Source organism: Megalops cyprinoides, chromosome 1, assembly GCF_013368585.1.
Source record: "Megalops cyprinoides isolate fMegCyp1 chromosome 1, fMegCyp1.pri, whole genome shotgun sequence".
Taxonomy (NCBI): Eukaryota; Metazoa; Chordata; class Actinopteri; order Elopiformes; family Megalopidae; genus Megalops; species Megalops cyprinoides.
The window spans coordinates 9,094,683-9,116,514 of NC_050583.1; the positions used below are offsets into that span (position 1 = coordinate 9,094,683).

The 21,832-nt window shown below is 47.0% G+C and overlaps 2 protein-coding genes across 3 annotated transcripts in view; both read left to right on the top strand.

The window, feature by feature from the left end:
- Window positions 1-6,414, top strand: part of LOC118774149 (cAMP-dependent protein kinase catalytic subunit alpha) — a 34,556-nt gene extending 28,142 nt beyond the window's left edge. For both annotated transcript variants that reach the window (XM_036523309.1, XM_036523315.1), the window contains exons 7-10: window positions 643-738; window positions 1,585-1,707; window positions 3,177-3,341; window positions 6,116-6,414. In XM_036523309.1, the coding sequence (XP_036379202.1) occupies window positions 643-738; window positions 1,585-1,707; window positions 3,177-3,341; window positions 6,116-6,241 (510 nt within the window). In that variant the 3' untranslated portion in view covers window positions 6,242-6,414. The remainder of the gene's footprint in view (window positions 1-642; window positions 739-1,584; window positions 1,708-3,176; window positions 3,342-6,115) is intronic.
- A 4,119-nt stretch (window positions 6,415-10,533) lies between these two features.
- Window positions 10,534-21,575, top strand: samd1b (sterile alpha motif domain containing 1b). Its single transcript, XM_036544946.1, has 8 exons — window positions 10,534-11,712; window positions 13,040-13,165; window positions 13,236-13,437; window positions 17,453-17,583; window positions 17,766-17,826; window positions 18,279-18,384; window positions 18,696-18,810; window positions 21,321-21,575. Exons 1-8 carry the CDS (start codon window positions 10,561-10,563, stop codon window positions 21,468-21,470), a joined length of 2,043 nt encoding a protein of 680 aa, XP_036400839.1. The 5' UTR covers window positions 10,534-10,560; the 3' UTR covers window positions 21,471-21,575.
- Window positions 21,576-21,832: the final 257 nt, after the last annotated feature.

Consider the following 21,832-nt stretch of genomic DNA (forward strand, 5'->3'; position numbering starts at 1 on the left):
ACCATGTCTGCTGCAAAACCCGAGTCGCACTTTTCAGACAGCTGATGAAAGTTCACATGTGAAGGAGTGACTTCATTCTTCTTAGTTTGTTTTAATGAAAACTCCATCAGATTGCAGTGTTTTAAATTCTGTTTACTTTTGGTGGAGTGATGATAGATAGGAGACAAGGGGGCACCACAGATTGGCATTGATTTTCTTGAATATAAGCCTCTGGTTGTTTTTGCTTTGAAAGGGGTTTTCTAACAATCCTTTTTTTTTAGTACATTTCTACAACTTAAAAACTTTATGAAGGCACAAACAGTGTTGTGTAATTTTCGGTTTTGTTTGTTACTGTGATTTCAGGTCACAGTATTATTCTTTTTTTTCTATGATTATATAATGTATTCTAATGTAATCAAATAATCCAAATGTTAATGGAAATAGGATAGGAGCTTTGTTAAGGTCCTGACAGTGCGCAGCCTTTTTTTTTTTTTTTTTTTTTGTTTCAGGCCTTGAAAAGCTCCAGATGGTTAAACTGAGCAGTGAACTTGGGGTCAAAGTGCACAGATGGGCCTTTTTGTCATTGGTTGACCCTGCTGCTGTTCTGTTTTGAGTGGCTGATGAGACTCCCCCCACTGACCCCGCCCCTCTTTCGTTTCCCAGGTAACAGATTTTGGATTTGCCAAGCGGGTGAAGGGCAGGACCTGGACGCTGTGTGGCACTCCGGAGTACCTGGCACCAGAGATCATCCTCAGCAAGGTGAGCAGTGCCACTGGCCTGACACCCACTGGAAAATCAACTCAGTGCCATAACTACACCAGGAAAACCAGCTCAGTGCCATAACTACACCAGGAAAACCAGCTCAGTGCCAGCTCAGTGCCATAACTACACCAGGAAAACCAGCTCAGTGCCATAATTACACCAGGAAAACCAGCTCAGTGCCATAACTACACCAGGAAATTCAGCTCAGTGCTATAACTACACCAGGAAAACCAGCTCAGTGCCATAACTACACCAGGAAAACCAGCTCAGTGCCACAACTATACTGGGAAATTCAGTGTTGTACTGTTACTGCTCCATGCTGTAAACCTGTTAAGCGTTGTAAAAACACCCAAAAAAATCTGTTCAGTGCTTTAAGTACATCTGAAGAACCAGCACAGGACCTCAAGTATACCCAGAAACCTCACTCAGTACAAATATAATTGTTATGTCTGCTCAGTACTGTAAATACACCCAGAAAATCCATTTTGTAACATAAATACACAAGAGAAATGTACACAGTACCTTAAGCACACCTTGCAAGCTTTTTTACAGTACATTCAAGATGTAGGCCTGCTCAGTACAGCGTGTACCTCCGGAAAGCTTTCAGAGCACTGTAAATCTTGAAAATTAACTCCATATATGTGTTTCTGTTAAGAGTATATAATTATGTGAGAATATAAATGAAGGTAATACATTGGAATTGAACTACAGTGTAGATTGAGGACGTTAATGAAAAGTATCTGCTAAATGTGTGCCCTCTCATACATCTCTTCCTGTCTTTCTCGGCCTCCCCTCTCCCTCTCTCTCTCTCTCTCTCTCTCTCTCTCTCTCTCTCTCTCTCAGGGATATAATAAGGCAGTAGACTGGTGGGCTTTGGGGGTGCTGATTTACGAGATGGCAGCGGGGTACCCCCCTTTCTTTGCCGACCAGCCCATTCAGATCTACGAGAAGATTGTCTCCGGGAAGGTGGGTTTTGAGCAGCCTGCTCCTGAGACGCCGTCCACACACAGAGCAGCATCCCAGTGAGACCCCGCCCCTTATGCAAAACAGCACCGGATCCACCCAGTACGCTTGCAGGACAGGCTCGCAAGCCCCTCCCACTCTGACACAGTCCAGCCCATTGGTGTCATGCTCTTTCCAGCTGAGCTCCAAGGAGCGCGCTCACATGCCTGTCCACGGTGTTCGAATGCGCCTGTGTTTGCTTTCACAATAAGGGTGCTGGTGTTGTGGTGAAACGCTGCGCAATTCAAAGGCCTGTGTCCTCCAGCCTGTTCCTGGAGAGACGGGCTTGCAGTCAGGTTCTGCAGCGAAGCACTGCCGTCCTACACTACCGGTATAAGGCTGGTAATAAAGAGGAACGAGCTGCCCGAGGAACGTGGCACTGTGGTTCCGCTTTCTTTTCTCATTTCCCTGATGCAGATGTGCTACTGTTATATCGTCAAGATTTGTTTAAGGAAAAACACGTATTCTAAAACAGCTCGTATTCTATTGTGCTGGAAGTCGCTCTGGATGAGAGCGTCCGCTAAATGAATGTAATGTAAAGGAAATGCACAGGTACGCAGGTCACTCCCGTTCACAGAGCAATAAAAGAAAATGTACATGCACAACTGTAATCACACAGCAGGGCGCCAGCCTACAGCTCCTGCCATTTAGCTTTGTGTGATAATGTCACTTAGCCAAAAGCCCACACACATGGGACGCGACATACATTGACTGGTATTCCTTGATTTTGGGGTTAGGGTTTTCCTCTTTTTCGACAAAATAATTGTTCTGCATTCAGCGACGCGATTCTGCGGTGAGTATCTGCAAGGTTGGCAGCTGTTGTTCAATATAGACACTGTTGTGTGTGTCTAGGGTAGCAGAGAGAGATAACATTTAACCCTTGTGAAGCCAGACAAACGTCCTACAGCTTTATCATCAACATCATCAGTTTTCTTTTGCGTAATAGATAATCTTATCTGATGTTCATCCCAGGCATCAGCAGAAAGTTGTGACATGATAAATGATAACCAAACCTGTGAAAAAGACATTGGACACCCATTGTCACTTCCTGGTCATGAATCTTCAGAAGCATACTTGCTGAAAACAAGCTTAGTAACATTTAGTTTACTCCATAAATCTTTAATTACTAGGAATGCATTAATTACTGGGATGAGAAACGGGATATACAGGGAGGCCACATGCCTGGGGTGGCAGTATCCCAGTGGAATCACAGTCTGAGAGGGACAATATCTGTGTCTCCATCTTACACATCAAGCCTTGTGTGCTTATAGATCCATAAAGTAGCACCTAGTTTTCCCCAAAATGGCTCTTCTTTTCCTGCTTTGCCTCCATATCCGCGGTCCTCACTTCCTGTCACACCTCTCGCCCCCGTTCCCCAACCACCCCCCACCCCCGTTTCCCCCGCCCCGGCCTGTCCACACCCTCCCACACAGGTGCGGTTCCCCTCCCACTTCAGCTCGGACCTGAAGGACCTGCTGCGGAACCTCCTGCAGGTGGACCTGACCAAGCGCTTCGGCAACCTGAAGAACGCCGTCAATGACATCAAGGGTCACAAGTGGTTTGCCACCACGGATTGGATCGCCATCTACCAGAGAAAGGTGAGAGAGCACCTGGCCCCGGAGGGGGAGCGATGGGGAGAACGAGAATCCCACATTCTAGCAGAAAATTCAAGTGGAGGAAAAAAAAAAAAAAACCCTTAGGGTGGAAATTTCCTGCAGAATTTCAGACAAGTTTTCAAAAACAACCCAAAAAAGACCCAACTTGCCAAAGAACTCCAGCTTGCCAAATACACGCTTGCTACTGTGCAAACATACCTGTTGCATTTGGACAGAGATGTGTTTCACTGTCTAGACACATTTACACGCTCTCTCAGGGTCTGAATTTTTTTTTTTTTTGTATTTTTTTTTTCTTTTTTTCCTCACTCACAGTGCAGTACTGACCTTCATGGGCCATGAGCAGATAGTTAGGACTGTGAGTAGGAAGTAGATATTATGCTGTCACTGAACAGGTGCATTGATGTTCTCATATGATTTATTATAGATTTTTTTTAGGAAGAAGGTGATCATGATAGTATTAATGACAATATATCACTGAGTGTACAGTGCACTGTAATTTACCCAAACAGCAAATGCATAACTGGTTGCTGGCTAGCTAATGACGAGCTAGCCACCCTGCTAAATTAAAGCCTGACAGCCCGAGTTAAGACGTCTCACCGCATCTCTCCTTGCGATTCCCCTTCATATTCACAGAGGGCATTTCCCTAATGCAACGTGCCGTCTCCTTGGCAAATGAACCGAGGTCGCGTATATTTCAGGTCCAGGACTGAGTTGTTTTGTGTCCCTCGGGGCGGAAGGAGTCGTTCCCGACCGCGCTCGAACAGCTGTAGTTTTCGTCCGACCGTTCACGTGAAATGAGTCGGCTCCTGTGACTCGCTCCCGCAACCCGCCTGTGGGGTTTGGCTGGGAGACGTGCTAAAGCCGCAGCCCTAAGAGCTCACAGAGGGGGTGGCGCAACAGCTGCGCTCATGCCAATTACTCACCGAGCCCGAGCTCCAGCCCCAGCCCCGGCGACGTGACGTCCGAGGGAATCGTAGCGTCGTGTTGGAAGTGACGAGGCCGTGTTGTGGCTGCCGTCACATGGTTTCTAAATGCAGCCCTGTGTTTGTGGTCTTGTGAGTGAGTGTGTGCCCCTGCGTGTGTGTGCCCCTGCGTGTGTGAGCCTATGCGTGTGTGTGTGCATGCGTGTGTGCCTATGTGCGTGTGTCTGTGTCTGTGTGTGTGTGTGAACCTGACTGCCGTTATCCATGTCCACCGCTTGGGGGCATGATTATGTGGTGAGTGTACCTGGTGATTTTGGGATGCTAAAATAGCAGCAGCGTGGCAAAGCACCCCATGTTCCACCCTCTGGACTTAAGAAATCTTAGGCCCGACGCTTCCTTTGTGTTCGAGAGAAGACACTGCATAACCCCAGTGATGTAGCTCATTAGCGAATATGTAACTTATTTAAACATTTTGAAAGTGCATCTTTTGATAAAGCGCATGCATTTGATTAGGGGTGTAACGGTTCTGAAACCGAGACCGAAACTGCGATACAAACGTCCACGGTCTCGTAGATGGAACCGCAACATCCCAACCACCCCCCCCCCCCCCCACCCCCACCCCCCCCCCCCGGTGAGCTCTCATTATGTTACTAATGTAACAAAACTCATTTTTCATTTCACAATTAACACTATAACACATGTAAATCACGAACGTATTATTCTATTTAACAGGGGTGTAACGGTACACGTATTTGTACTGTACCATTCAGTACAGGACGTTCGGTTCGGTGCGCGTTGTGATCCGAGTGAATATAGTCTAGCTTTAACCACATGTTACGTGCATAACTTTTCTATGCTGTGATGGTCAGTTGACGGAAACGGTAGCGAATAAACTGATACTTGACAAGATACAGTGTGCCCTCTCTTCTACGTTTCTGTGTGCGGGACTGAAATTGTGTGCGGGACTGAAATTAAAAACTCTCCGATTCCATAACGGAGCCGTAACTTAGCAGCTGATTTAGCACACGTTCAGTGATGCAGCCTCGTAAGTATGGCGACCGCAAAGCCAGAGCTGGAGCAACCTCCCGTATCCTTCGGGTCTCCTGTTTGGGAACATTTCGGTTTTCCAGTGAACTACAGAAGCAATGGGCAAAGACAACTGGAAAAGACGAAGGTAGCGTTCCGGCATTGTTATACTGAAATCGGGTATGTTGCTGGCGGTACGTCGAACATGATTACTCGATTGAGACGGCATCAAATGTGAATATAACCGGTACAAGGAAAAAACAGAGTGGAGTGCAAACACCGCTCCCCGTGGCATTTAAGCAACCTCTCCCTGCTAATTCAGACCAGGCAAAAGCAATAACAAATGCCATAGGTGTTTGCCTTTATGTACATTCCTTATGTGTTCAGGAAATTATGGCCAGTTTGTTTCCAAGTTTGTACAAGTTTACATGTTTATAAGTTAAATTCATAATAAATGAAAAGAAATTTCATGTTTTGCATGTCTTTTATTTCACTGTACCAACAAAACGTACCGAACCGTGACTTCAAAACCGAGGTACGTACCGAAGCGTGACTTTGGCGTACCGTTACACCCCTACATTTGATACATAAGTGAAGCATGTGTATCATATAAAATGGTAGCCATTGTATGTTGTCCATCATGAGGTTCTTCAGAGAAAATAATAATGATGGAAAATATGTGTAGAAATGGGAGAATCTCTTCCGTTTGTTTAATAATGGTAATAATGCTGTCCTGTATCACGCCTTTTCTCTTCCCTGTGTGTGTGTGTGTGTGTGTGTGTGTGTGTGTGTGTGTGTGGCCCCTAGGTGGAGGCCCCCTTCATCCCCAAGTGCAAAGGCCCCGGCGACACCAGCAACTTCGATGACTATGAGGAAGAGGAAATCCGAGTCTCCTTCACCGAGAAGTGTGCAAAGGAGTTTGCAGAATTCTAGATCCACCTGGGAGAAGCAGAGGGAGGGGGAGGGAGGGAGAGAGAGAGGGAGAAAGAGGAGAAGGGGGAGGGGTAAGGATTAGGGGTGACGTGGGGCACTCTCTCCCATCCAATAACAGAACCACCAGCCTGAGAGAGGGGGAGGAGCCAGAACTGTTGCCTTTTCAGTATTTTTCTTTATTTATTTTTTTTTTAAAGTTATTTTCCAGTCACCTGTTCTCTTGTTTTTTTTTTTAACCACCCTCTGTGTTTACCTGTCAGGGGGAGAGGCTTGGGAGGGGGCGGGGTTTCACATGTTTCAGTCCCTTGATGATGCGAGGGGGCATTTTATGAGGGTTAGCATGGTGCTCCGGTCCTGTGGTCAGGCATGCATATGCTTCACTGCATAAGGCGGAAGGATTCCTTGCTGGTTTGTAAAACGTTTGCCTCTCACCCCATCTCTGCCCCCACCCCCATGCGGCCACGCCCACGTGTGACTGGATGTTCCTCTGCCAACTATCCCCTGAAAAGGAGGGCCCCGCCCTCCTGAGTTGTGGAATCACCTTAAACACGCCAAGTCTATATCTGAGTGGCCAGTAGCGCCACGGCAGGAAATGTTAGCGCAGCATCTTGGCCATATTAACAGCACCCTCAAGTGCAAACCCAACTAATGAATGATTTGGGTGTGAAAGTGCATGCCTATCTGATCTGCCTGTTGTGGGCACCTTTATCTTTCCGATGGGACACTATGGGGTTTGGAGTATGAGTACATTTGCACCTGCAATACTGGCTGCACAGACACCTCTTTTGACAGCGTAAAGAATCTGACCCAAAACATCATTATCATCTCCATTATTGTGTCCTAAGGACTAAGGAATTTTTCAACCCAAATATATACTCTGAAGATGAGCATCCTTTAGGATACAAATTAAATTTTGGTCAAATTTCAGTCTAATTTGCCACCCCACACCCACCACCAAATGATGTTTTTATCATGGTGCGTTTTGGTGCGGTTGAAGAAATTGACCCTCAGCTGAGTGTTTCACTTCTTTTCTGCCCCTTTTCCACACCCCCCCCCCCCCCCCCCTAATTGTGGGGGTGTGGAACCACTATCCCCCCACTCTCACACACTCCTTAATATTTTAGTGGACTTGCATTGAAAGAGTATTTTTAAGAAAAGATTTACTGACTGGGAGGAGAGAGTCAACACGCTTGTCAAATGCCTACAACTCAAGCTCTGAAGTTCATGAGCTGACAGAGAAACATTACAAGCTAGCGTACCGCCTGAACGATGAAAACGAGGGCACCTGACAATCTAAAGAGGGCGGCGACGCCCAAGATGGACAGGGGGTTTCCATAGCGCGCTGTCTGTGAGAATGGCCCGACAGCACGCTGCAATGACTGACAGTTTTAATATTCGGATATTAAGAATTAATGGCAGTTTTAATATTCAAATTTCAAACGTCAAGGGATAAGAGAAGAGCGTGTTGAAATCCCGAACATTCTGACGTCCGATTCTGTTGGGCACGGTGTCTAAAAGCTGTGACTGTTCGTTTCTTTCCCCCAGAATGCTTCTCATGTTCCACCCTATATTCCAGAATGTCGTCAGGGTTCGGTCTGAGAGAGGCCATCTCATCGCGTAAGATCCTGTAGGAAGCTAGTGGCGTGTAAGCAGATAGTTAATAGTGGAACTGTGAAACTGAGGATCTCGGTGCAAGCAGTGAAGGAGTAGTCAATAGAGACCTTGGTTGGGGGTGGTGTAGGAGGGGGTGGGGTCAGTGAGGCGGGGGGCTTTTTGCATCCAGCACCAGATCCCACCATTGGCTCCGCCCCCCCCATGCTTCAAAATCAGCCTGAATTTTCAGCCTCCCCTGGAGACGCCCACGATGATATGCAGAGCTTTTCCTCATGGTTCGAGATGAATAATATACTAATAATAATTAATAACATCGCCTCTCATCATCCAGAAGCACTTTCCATTTGCTCTAATGAGACTTCATCCCCCCCCATGAAAACAACCGCACTGTCTCTTACTGTTGTTGATGAATATTAACGGTAAGGACTCACCAGTGAAAGAGCATGTGATGGGACGCTCAGAGCTCCCCCCCCCCTCCCTCCCCTCCCCCCCATAGCCAAGGATTCAAAAGGATTTGATGGTTACCCTCACAGCCATCTCCAGAAATGTGTCGCAGCCTGTGGTTGGCAGGTTGGTATCTGTCCCAAGAAGAAGTGGGCGGCTACCCACAATGCAGTGCGGTGCCAGGCCGCAGTGTACACTGCTGTTTTGTATGTTTGTCATTTATTTCACCTATTTAACCAAACACTAAAGTTTTTTGTCACATAAACTCAAGCGTAGAGGGTTTTTTTTTTCTTTGTTGTGTAGTTTTTTTTTTTTTTTATTATTATTACTCAACGGAATGTCCACAAGAGATTCTTGAGGCAGATCTTTCAGATCTTTTTAATGTTCCCATGAGGAGTTCGGAGCATTCTTTAAAACCATGTTGATCATTTAGCTAGAGTTGTTAGGTCTGAAGTCCATGTTGGTCGGTCTGTGTCATGAAACGGGAAATATTTAAGAATCTGTTCTTGAAGACAAGGTAGGGAATCATGTTGAGACGTGTCTCCTGTGAGAGAAGAGAGGGCAGTTTTATGCAGCAAACACGGTCCTGGCTGCGGCCTTGTTCAGGCGAGGATGGAAGAGGCCTCGCGAGCACAGATTTGAAGGACTCCACCGACTGTCGCTTGTGCAAGTTGCACGCAATGAGCAGTCAGCACAGATCCGATTCGAGAGCCAGGCTTTGATATGCCAACGATGGCACAGTGTGGACAACGAACAGCGTCCACTTAAGAGGGAATATCTCAAACCAAGGCCATATTTTCACAATACTACTCAAACGCCAGGTCAGTCAGCCACTGTAACTGTTTAACATAGAGGTTACTCACCGTCATCTGAGCGTCGCTCCCTGTGGAAGCCTCTCTGTGCAGATTAGAGGGGGTGATGGTGATGGCGAAGCTACTTTCCAGGGTGTCTTGTCTAGATGAAGTAGGAAAAAATTTGTCGCTATTTATTGTGTTTACTATTGTAACCATCTGTGTCTCAGTTGGACCATGTATTAATCCCCAATGTCAGTTCACCCATACGCCCACATAGTCTGTGGATTCAGTCTCCATAATTACAATACTGCTGGATTGAGATGTACAGGTAAACACTTTTTGCCTTTGTTTTATTATTATTATTATTTTAATTATTACTACTACTACTATTATTATTATTTTGTCTTGTTTCTTTTTTGTCTTTGTTTGTGTGGGTGTGAAAAAGCTGGTCAGTGCAAGGGTAGTGATCCCAGTTAGAATCGGAGCCTCCAGTGGTCAGGCCAGAGGGTAGCAGTGGGAGAAAGGTCTCAGTCAGAGAAAGCCAGACGAGCTCTCTCGCTGAGACTACACTTCATTTTGGCTTCCTAAAACCTATTATTATTACGATGATTGTTCTTGTACCCCCCCCCCCCCTTCCTCTTTCCTCTGTCACAATCAGCATTTCTGTGCAGTTATTCTCTCTCTGTGGGATAGCACTGCTTTTTTTCCGAGTCCTGTGTCCCTATACATTTTTTTCATACTAAACTTTTACTTTCTAAAACAATCAGGAAAAAAAATAAAGAAAATGAATTTGTTATTTTACTTTTTTTCATATTTTCTAAATGTATTTTCAATAACATGAATCTGTTTCCTCCCGATGCGGGTTCAGTGATGGTGTAGTCTGCTGTACCCTTGGGGAAATTATATTGTATAACTCTGCCTTTGACAGTCTTAAATTCTTTTACCCTCTTCCTTACAATCGGGCGGAGACCCTTAGGACACGACGAGTATGTTAATGAAAAAAAAAATACAAAAAAGTGTAATATTTTGCAACATAAGTATCATTCCAATAAAGTTTTACTTGTTAAAATTATAAATTGTGTGACGTTTATTTTGCACTTAGAATATGAGCCATGGGTGTAATAACGATTAATTTTATAATTATGAAACATGAGATTTCATAAAATTACTGCAACCAGCAGACACGTTTTAAAGTGAGCGTGAATGCGATGCAACAGGACAGGAAGGCGCGCAAAACGAGTAACTCCGCAATACCACCTTAAATGATCTCGCCTCCCGCTCTGATAGGTAGCGGAGTATTCTATCTTCCGCAGTCCACCTTAAGCGCACAATGTGGGCAACGCAGGCGTACAGCAAGGCTTCCGCTTCATTCCCAGCCGGGCTCGGACCGGATCGGAGCAGCAGCGTCACTTCGGAGACGACAAGATTGAGGCACTCGGCCAAACCCGACCGAACCCACCCATCAGCATGTCTGAACCCAGGTACCGCGACTGGATTTTGGAGACTATCGACTCGCTACGGTCTAGAAAAGCCAGACCGGACCTTGAAAGAATATGTCGAATGGTCCGGAGGCGACACGGGTCAGACCCAGATAGAACCCGTTCAGAACTGGAAAAACTGATCCAAGAGCAAACAGTGTTGAAAGTTAGCTACAAGGGCTCAATATCCTATCGAAACGCGGCCAAGGTGCAGAGAAAGAGCCGAAAAAAGACTGAGCCGACGACCGGCAGTGGCGGATCAGTGGGGGAACAAACCAAACACGCCAATTCCAACAACAACGGCGACAGTGCGCACAGTCCCACAGAGACGAAGGAGACCGGAGGCAAAGACTCGGAACTGACTAAGACGAGCCAGTACTGTAACCCACAGCTTAAAACCACGGCCATCATCGCCGAGAAAAATGAAGCGGTTCTGGTCCCGGCTAGCGGAAACAGTTGTCTTAGCTGTGGCGCAGCGGTTTGCAAGAGTCAAGCTCGCTGTGCAGCCGGGAGCGGCGGCGTGAAAGCAAGTGCACCGAAAGACAAGAAACTGCCGCAGACGGAGGGCAGGAGCGCTTCGCCCGCTCGGGATGCGAGCGCCAGCGACGATAATGGAAGCGGAGCGTCCGGCAGGACCAGGGGGGCTCGAGGAGTGGAAGCGGGCTTGTCCGGGCACGAGGGCAGTAATGACAAGGAAAAGAAAACTTGCACGAGCGCTAGTGCCAGCAACAGCCACCCCCCGGGGCACAGGCAGCAAGCGTCGCACAAGCCCAAACTCCGCGTCGGAGCGAAGGCAGGGAGTCGCGGCGGGGCTGACCCGACGAACCCAGATCTGGGCGACCGCCTGGTGGCCTCTGTGCGAAGCCTGGCCGAGAGGAGTCGAGGAACCGCCGCAGCCCGGGGGCACACGCCATTGGGCTTGAAGGAGATACTGGGTTTCCTGAGCTCTCAAGAGCGCCTATCGCAGGAAAAGCTGACCCGCAGCAAAGTCAAAGTGGTGCTGGAAAGAGAGGTGGCAAGAGGTCGACTACGGAGGACCAGGTTTGGGAACATCACCCTCCCGGTGCGGGGAGTGGGAGCGGCGAAGCCGTCCGCGCGTCTACTAAAGAGCGCACTGCAGGATAGACATATGGCGAAAAAGGTAGTCTTCTGCTTACTTAGTATTTACAACACGTCCTGCACACCGCATGGCGTTACACTCTGTCTAGTTGTGAAATGCTTTTTTAAACAAAATACCAGAGCCGCTCAGTACAGTTGGAAGTAGTTTTCAAACGAAACGAAATCACATGTAAACTATTTCGAGAGCGTATTTCTGCCTGACCCACATTTCCCATGATTTAAACGAATACTTGCGTCGTCTGACTGCGCTCCTCTTTGTATTTTCGGCACATTTATTTAGAGAGCGCAGGGCAATTTACACGTTTTTTTTTTTTTGGTCATTGCCTTCCATTTAGATATGCAAATGTCTGCCTTCTGTCTCCCCCAAGCGCGACAGTACAGCGTCGGAGTACAAAGGTGCGGGCTTCAGCTTACTCGCTCAGCGGCGCCTGCTTTTTTCCGTCCGCCGCTGCTTGTTTTACACGCGCACACGGACTCGCCGAGAGCAGCGCTCGCTCGCTCAGCTCGGAATCAACAGTCATTTTTTTTTTTTTTTTTTTATGATCGTCGAGACGGTGTTGATTTAGCGAAAGTTCTGCGGAATGTGCACACACACACACACACACACACGCACACACACACACGCGCGCCGTGTCTGGGAGGCAGACGCGCTCAAAGTGGGGAAATGAAGTGCGTTTCTGTCGGGCACGAACGGCGCAGTTGCCTTGTCGAGCTGACGCTTCTGTGCGGCACTTCGGTCACGCGAGGTAAGAGCAGAGCGATGGCGGAAATTCGGGCTGTGCTGAGGCAAACCGAGCTTCCAGCTTTTCGCTAAGCTCCTTAAATTCTGCGCGAGTCAATCTCCAATCTTTATCTCTCGCTACGTATTTAATTGGTTTTGATGGGAGAAATGCATTTTTTTAGCGAGCTGCCGTGAGACGTCGACAAAAAAATGTGGGTTCACACTGTTACGAAACCTTGCTAACTAATTAGACATGAATCCTATTGATCAATGAGGTCGGAATTATTACAGTGCCAAAAGCAGACGCCTGTTACACAGTTGAATATCGTGTTACAGCGGAGGAAAACTCCCTTCGTGTTGCAATTTGACGAACCGTTGGGTCTTTTTTTTCAAGTTTAAAGCGCACCGCATCTTCCGTTGAATATTAGAAGCTGGTTTATATTGCTTCGAGTCCAGTCCCTTGGGACAAAGGTGCAAGGGCAGAGAGGGGGGAAAAAAAAAAACCTTTATTAGAATAAGGAAACCCAGGGTTTTAACTGCCTGGTCGTTTAAAAACGGGATTTTGATGAGCTCTTGTTCACAAAGCTGTTGTTCAGGGACTGTCTCCTTGCTCTTTTACTTCTGCCAGGTGGAGGTTAAAAAGGTGGAAGCCATGGAGACGGAACGTGGCGAGGAGGGGGGGGGCGGAGAAGTCTCAGGACGGGGGCGACGGGGGGCCCGGTTCGCCTGGGGGCCAGGAGAGGGGGGCGCCTGGGCGCACCGTCTCGAAGAAAGAGGTGGGGGTGCAGGGCGCACCTGACGGGGCGCCCCACCACCGCCCCCAGTGCCTCGACCCTGTCCCCATGGAGCAGTCGGAGACGCCGCAGGCGAAGGCCGAGGCCCTCGCGGGGTGCGGCGTCGGCGCTGATGTAGCAGACCTCAGCAGCCCCAAAGGGAAGCCGCAGCCCTCCAGCTCCTCCGGCCCTGTGTGTCCCAGTGCCTCCTGCTGCAGTGAGAACATGCACGGAGAGCTCCAGGTGGATGCAGGTACGCAGGCTGCGGACCTCTGTGTGTGTGTGTGTGTGTGTGTGTGTGTGTGAGAAAGCTGAGTAAACTGTGTGTGTCTGTCTCAATACGATAGATAAAGTGTGTGTGTGTGTCTGTCTCTCATTAAGATAGATGAAGTGTGTGTATATGATTACATGTGTAACACGTGTGTGTGTGTGTGTGTGTGTGTGTGTGTGTGTGCGCATCTCATTAAGATTGATGAAGTGTGTGTATGTGATTATATGTGTAACACGTGTGTGTGTGTGTGTGTGTGCGTCTCATTAAGATAGATGAAGTGTGTGTATGTGATTACATGTGTAACACATTGTGTGTGTGTGTGTGTGTGTGTGTGTGTGACTCTCAGCTAGATGCTGCAGGCCTGTTTCTGTCACCGCAGCATTTGATGCACAGTGTGGTATGTCATGCCTCGTGTGTTAGAGTGCATTGCTGCAGAATGCTGTGTGTCTCCTGGACTGCCCTGTGAGCAGGGCAGATGTGACGCCTTGTCCTCTTTTGTCTTGCGTTATTGGGGCGGCGGGGGAAAGGGTAGGGGGTTTAAAGGTTCAAATCCCAGATGGAGTTTTATCCCACCCTCCTGAGCAGGGCAGTTAACCAGAATCTCAGCATTAAAACATCAACCTGTGTAAATCTAGGTTACATATGGAATGATGCAAAATGTATAGAGTGCATATGCTAATGGAATGAGCTAAGTTAACACCTTCTAAAAGGTTTGTGGGGAGAGATGGTGCAATGAAGGGATATTAGACCAGGGCAGGTACAGGCAAAAGACAGCAAACTGAAGTCTAACTTTGCCTGTTATTTAACCATGTAAGGTCATTGAGAATACCTTATTTTACTGTAGGCCAAGGATCTACACAGGAAACAAGCATGGCAAAGAAAGGGTAAAAGAAAAACAATTTGACAGGGGGGGTAGTTCATTATCATTTTGTTATTTCATTCATTATTATTTGGTTGTAACGGTTTAACATAATGGTTTGGTTATAATGGTATGGTTGTAATGGTTTAACACACTCCCTAGCTTTACTTGCTAGTTTGCACCTCGCCTGGCCAACCTTTGGAACTTTGTCATGCAGTGCTTCTAATATTGTTGACTCTGCATGGTCTTTCCCTTGTGTCGTATTGTACCTCACTTGTAAGTCGCTTTGGATAAAAGCGTCTGCCAAATGAATAAATGTAAATGTAAACTATCACAGAGGGTAAAGGTCAGTAGGCGCAGTTACACGTCATCTGCAATGGCTGTGGCATTGGAAGTAGAAGCAGGCGGCAACAGAAGCGTGCTTCAGTGGAGATGCTTTAGCAGAGGGTGTTCCGGAAGGCTTTGCAGCCTGCAGAACTGCAAGCTTCAGGCACAAACGGGTTGATTGGTGGTCTCGGCCCAAGATCGCTGGGTGACAGAGAGAGTTGTAGCTCCTTGGAAGTGTGTCGAAGACCCCCCCCCCCCCCCCCCCCCCCTCCAAATCTCAGAATGCCGTGTAGATCGAAGCAGCGGGCACTCAACCTGGACTCTGCTACACCCTCAGGAACAGACAGACCAATCTGGACCAGCAGGGGGCGATGATGGGGGTGATGGGGGTGGTCGTGAGCAGGGTAGCTATGGAAGGGGCTGTGTTTTGGGGGAGGAGGGGTTGGAGGTTGTCCTGGAGGGGGGGGAGGGGGGGGGTGACAGTATGTGAGAAAATGTGAGTGCTGTGTTACTAGCAGATTGTGGAGTTTTAGCAGAAATGGGGTTTATGTGCTCATTAACCCACCATTTTGCCAGAGTCTCCCCATGCCCAGGCCTTGAGGACACAGGAGCTGCATAAAACGGCACAGGATCTTGCATCATTGTTGCGTTTTACATCATGACATTATTAGCTCAGCAGACAGCCTTATCCAGGGCAATTTGCTAGATTATCCATTCATACAGCTAGGTGGGTGTTTACTGAAGTTACAAAGGAAGATTAGGGGGGAGAATTTCTAGACAATCCATTACATTATATTACATTACATTATTGGCATTTAGCGGACACTCTTAACCAGAGCGACTTGCATAGGTTACAGTTTTCACATGTTGTTCATTTGTACAGCTGAATATTTACCGAGGCAATGCTGGGTTAAGTACTTTGCCCAAGGGTACAGCTGCAGTGCCCCAGTGGGGCATCGAACCAGCAACCTTTTGGTTAGGAGCTCTGCTCCTTATCACCATGCTACACTGCTGGCCTTAAATCCCTGTGCAATGAACAAACCCATCCCATCCTCAAGTATAAAAAACCCACTCACTCTACTCCTTTTTACAATTCCTGTGTATGATGTCCAAATGGTGGGTTGAGCAACCTCAGCCCACAGCAAGGTGTGACCCCTTTCTTCAGACTCCAAGCCAAAGGCTGGTACCCCTATACCCTCATCAACAGCAATGCTTCTTATTGTATTAAAAATTCATATCTACTGAACTGGAGCAGTTCCAGTTAAGTACCTTGCTCAAGGGTACAACAGCAGTGCCTCATCTGGGAATCGAGCTGGCAACCTTTGGCTTATGAGCCTGACTCCTACATCATATGTTTGAATAACAACTTACCTTTTGGGGACACCCCTCGCAGCAGTAAAAGAAGTATTTTGGGTGGGGGTTGGGTGGTGGGGGGGGGCAAGTGTTCAGCCTACCCAGTTTGGCACTTGGCCCTCAAAGTTGAATACCAGAATTAAGCAGTCATTTCTTTTTTTTTTGGTACTTTGTGGTACTTTAATCTTGCCACAGGTTCAGTGACCGTGCGCGTGAGCCGGCTCTCCCGAGACAGTGGTGTTAATCGCCTCCCCTAATCGCTCTGACACGACTGCAGCTGGTGTCACTCCCCTGGTGGCATGTCATTAACTGTAGTGGTCCTGCTCTTCTTTCCCTTCACAGTCACTTGTTGCTGGGCTACGTTATTACATCACATTATTGGCATTTACCTGACATTCTTATCCAGAGCATTACAATTTTTTTTTTTTACATGTTATCCATTTATACAGCTGGATATTTACTGAAGTTACAAAGGAAGATTAGGGGGGAGAATTTCTAGACAATCCATTACATTATATTACATTACATTATTGGCATTTAGTGGACACTCTTAACCAGAGCGACTTGCATAGGTTACAGTTTTTACATGTTATCCATTTATAGAGCTGGATATTTACTGAGGCAGTTATGGGTTAAGTACTGTACCCAAGGGTACAGCCGCAGTGCCCCAGCGGGGAATTGAACCAACAACCTTTCGGGTTAAGAGCCCTGCTCCTTACCGCTACGCTACACTGACGCCCCATGTATAGGTTTAAAAGAAATGATCACAGCTGCACAAAACACAGTTTCATTCGTTAGCTAAAGACGTCAAGTGTACAGAGAAAACGGCCACTTAAGAACGCGAAAGGAAGGATAATGACCGTAAGAGGCCAGTCAGCCCATCTTTGATTGACTTTAATCCAGAGGGAATCCACTTCTGTGTTCAGTTTGATCTTGAAGGACCCTTGTGTCTATGGCTCCGCTGCAGATGCCGTTAAACCGTCCCATCCTTTTATAACTCAGTGCACGGAGATGATGCTTTCCCAAGCCAATGTGAAATGTATAAAATATCTGACTCAATCAGACATGAAAATTACGGCTGATGGTATTTAACTGGAATGAGGAGCAGCAGCAGAGCAGCTCATCAGGATGCCGTTGAATGAAGCTGGCTAACTGCTGTAGTTAGTGTTTTGTGTATCTTACAGTGCCCTCAGCGGCTAACTGCAGTGCACTGGTAGGCATTCTGTTTTTTTTTAACTTGTGCCTTGGAAAATGACAAATCATGATTGAAGCCCTGTTTTGTGTGTGTGTGTGTGTGTGTGTGTGTGTGTGTCTCATGTCACTCTCTTCCGTAGCCACGCCTCGTGCTGTAAATTCAGTGTCCAGGGACTGGAAAAGGGAGGAGTCCGGTCACACACAGGGGACCACAGTGGCTGGTTTGAGGCCAGAGGGTGAAAAGTCGTTTTTTCTTTTTTTAAGGTGGCCTGGAAGTGGGGGTGCAGCCAAGGGCCGTCTGCCCCTCTGTACAGAGAGAGACGGCGAAGGGGGCGGAGGAGGTGAGGATGGAGGAGAGCGCCGTGACGCCCGACCAGCTGGTCTCTGAGTCGCAGGTAAGGGGACCTCCCACGGCCCGTCATGAGAGGGTCCCGCTGCCCCCCTGGACCCCTGTCAGCTGGACTTAATGCGCATTCTCCTGCATGCCCCCCCACCCCCATGCCCAATACGCCCATTATCTCTCCTCCATGTCTCCACCCCCTTTCCACATCTCCCTCTCCCCATTGGTCTGTTTCAGGATCAGGTTATGGCGGTGACAGAGGGCGGGAATCTCACCTCTTCCGTTCCTGCTGAAAGCTGTAAGTTCAGCCTCTCCGCCATTTTCACCTGCATCGTTGCTGCCTGTGTGTTGGGTGTGTGTTCCACATTCGCGTGGTGCTTGCGCGCTTGCGCTGTATTGAGTGTGTCTGTCCAAGTGCGTGCGCATGCTATGTGGAGTATGGTGTGCGTACTGAAATTTTGTGTGATTGTGTGTGCAATACCTGCTCTTATGTGCAGTAACTCTGTGTGTCTTCATGTGACGTAAGCTTATGTTCTTATGTGCAGTGAGTGAGTGAGTGTGTGTGTGTCTTTTTCATGGAATGTAAGCTTATTTTTCTTATATTTATGGAAGATTATAACTCGTTGCATATTTTATGTGACTGTGTGTATTTGCCCTCCACAGTCCAGTTCAGACTTCTCTCTCTCTCTGCCTTTTTTTCTCTCTCTCTCTCTCTCTCTCTCTCTCTCTCTCTCTCTCTCTCTCTCTCAGGTTCAGGCTGTAAGATGGAGGTGGGCGAGGCATCCTGTCTGCTGACCCCCACGGCCTCTCCGCGGGACTTGGGGGCGATGGAGGAACGAGCGATGAACGGAGGAGTGTAAGTATGACCCCTGCTCAGAAGGTCTCCTTTGGGTGTGGGACGTCGCATATACTGCATGACCAGATTGTTTCCTTTCCATTCCAACTGCTGTGGAAGTCACGTGCTCTGCTACGTCTAACCCTTCAGTCTGCTCCCCCCTCTTTCTATTCTGGATCCCTTGACTCTATACCATCATGTTCCTCTTTCCTTCTCCCTCCCTCCCTCTCTGCCCTTCCTTTCTCTTTCTCTTTCTCTTTCTCTGTCTCTCTTTCTCTCACTCAGTCTCCATCTCACTCCATGTCACTCTCCTTGTGCCCCTCCCTCTGCAGTTTCGTGAAGGCCGAGAGGAGCAGTCAGAACCCGGTGGAGTGGAGCGTGGCCGATGTGGCGAGCTACTTCACGGAGGCGGGATTCCCCGAGCAAGCTGCAGCCTTCAGGATGCAGGTCTGTCCGCACTTCCCCCGAACGGCCACTAGGGCGCAGCACCAGCAAACGGCACAGAGCAGTGTAGGCAGATGCTAGCCGCTTCTGAGCGCAGCACTTCTGAGCAGAGTTTAAAAACCACTTCCTGTACTCCAGCCATGTCGTGCTCAGTTTCTGGAGGGGTGCACGTGTGCTGACTTTTGCGTCAAACATTGACTTCCTTAGTTACTTATGTAACTGACATATCCATATTTTCTTTTTTTTTTTTGTACCTAATACCTAACATCTTAAGATTATATTTGTGTCCAATACTCGAGAAAAAAATTCTTTGGCACATTTTCAGAGATGCAGAGGTGTATAGAGCTTATGAAATGATTAGGCCAGCTGAGTCTGGGAAATCAGTTGAAAGAAAAACCAGCATACAAACATCCTTCCAGGAAGTGGGTTCAAATCCCCCCGCCCTACTCACTCCAAGTGATCACTTATGATGTCACAGAGCGATCCCTTAATAACTGCTCTGTCACATCGTTTGATGTCAGAGAGTGTTTGTACTGGTGTAAAAAAACAGTGGGGGGGCAGAATGCATTGCCACTGAAACCTCAGTGTCTCGACTTGGCACTCAAACACAATCAAATGCCATGATGTTTACCCAAGGTTTAAAAATGACAGTCCTAACAAGCATTAATTTTATAGAAATGGACAGTAACACATACCTTGAGTATTAAACCATTATACAGTGACATCCTTAAATATATTTTAATCCTTGATTTTGACGGACACGCAATGTTGATTTTCATAAGGTGAATTATGTGCAAATATAGTAAAAATACAGTGCCACTGCACTTATGTACAGGCAGTATAGACGTTTGTTCCTGTTAAATTGACTTCCGGAGGTAATCATCTTTCAGCTGTATTTGATTGCGCTTTGAAGTTTCAAACTCTCTTCCTGGAAGGTCAGGTGCATGCTGGGCTTTTGCTCCAGGCCAGCGAATAGTCATATGTTACATTACATTCATATGGCAGATAATCTTATCCAGAGCGACTTCCAGTGAAAAAGAACAGGTGTGTATCCATTCAAGTTGAATGAGCAACAGTGTTAGACCAGGCTAACAACACTCCCAGACCAGTGAGTGTGAGCATAACACTATTCGAACACTACCACAGCTTAACTTGTGCAATTTGACTAGACAGCCTAGAAACTAAAGGGAGAGTACACACGCTACCATACATTTACATTTATGTTGTATGTGTCTAGAAAGTCATGTGATAAAATGTTTCATTAGTACAACTCCTTAGTGCAAGGGGGTGACTAAGCAGACCCCTCCTTCGTAGTGTAGGGGAGAGACTAATCGGACACCCTCACAGTGTGAAGGAGAGACTAACTGAACACCCTCACAGTGTGAAGGAGAGACTAACTGAACACCCTCACAGTGTGAAGGAGAGACTAACTGAACACCCTCACAGTGTGAAGGAGAGACTAACCGGACACCTATGGCTGCATTACATGACCTTTCAAATTCCTTGCCAAAAATTTTTCAAAATCACCCTGCCTGCTCAGTTTAGGAGAGCCCATATTAAGTGTCCAGAAACATTTTCTTTTAACTTTGTGAAAAATCATAGATGTAGACAAACACGGTTGTGATATTGTGAGCAGTGTTAGCTCAATTAGAATATAAAATACCTAACTGATGTAATATTGGTCGCAGATATGTATCAAATTTGCTTTTATATCACATTTTTGACATTAATTTATTTTAAACTGACTGATAAATACTTGCTTATGCTTACAGTGACATTGAATAGTTTCATCCATCTGGCCAGCAGCATAGCAAGCTCTCAGAAATAATGTTTAAATGGATAGTCATGAGTCATGAAAATGATTCGATACATGATTAATATTGCACTCTAGCCTCAGGGTGGAGCTGTGTAATTAATGATTTTCTACTACAATTTGTTTATTAGCGTAGCACGCTAGTAAATTTTCCACGCTGTAAGATAAAGTCCATCTGGCCAAGATGGCGTCAGTGAGGCCTGCTGTGCCTGCTTTAGCATCAGAGTAATATGTACTCCCTTTTTCAGTTCAACAAACACTAAATGCCAAGTAGGTATTGATCGAAAGATTACAAGAGAGCAGAACCCACTCAAAGATTCACCAGTGCATTCCTGTAATTAATCATGAATTCTTATGCATTATTTCTTTGGCAGTCTTTGCCTCAGATTAATTTCAGATTTCACACGCTTACATACCTCAGCGCCGTGACGTATACTTGATACATTATTTTTGTACTTTATTATTATACATTATTGTGCATTACATTTTTACATATTTTTTTGTATTGCCATTAGATGATTTTAGATTTGTTCACGCTTTTTTAAAGTCGGCCCAACGTGTGCTTCTGGTTTGGGTCTGTTTGTGACATAAATTTCGGCTTTTGTGGTTGCCACATGATTTCATCATGGGTGTCTGCTTAGCTTCGAGGTTCAGCTGGCCCACCTGTAGTAATGCCCCACCTCTTCATGTTGCCCAACAGGAAATTGATGGGAAGTCCCTCCTCTTGATGCAGCGGAATGACGTGCTGACCGGCCTGTCCATCAGACTGGGCCCTGCCCTCAAGATCTACGAGCGTCACGTTAAGGTGCTGCAAAGGACTCACTTCCAGGACGACGGCGCCCTCTGCTGAGAGACCTCCAAACAGAGATGAACACGCAGAAGTGAACATTTACAAGCACACTCACAGACACAGGAGCTTTTAAATATACACACAGATATTTCTGCTTGCACACACTCACACACACACACACACACACACACACTCACACATAGTGGCATATGTCTAAATACATGTACATGTGACACTTGTACCAAACACAGAGGTACAAATAACTAGATGTATATACAGAAACATGCACCCACCAAAAACAAAGATGCTCCCTACATACACGCGTGCACACAGGGGGCATTCGGTGGACGCACCTCCTCCAATGCCATGACTGTACCGACAGCACGCGCACTCGTTCTAATACCTCCCAGCTCCAGGCCCAG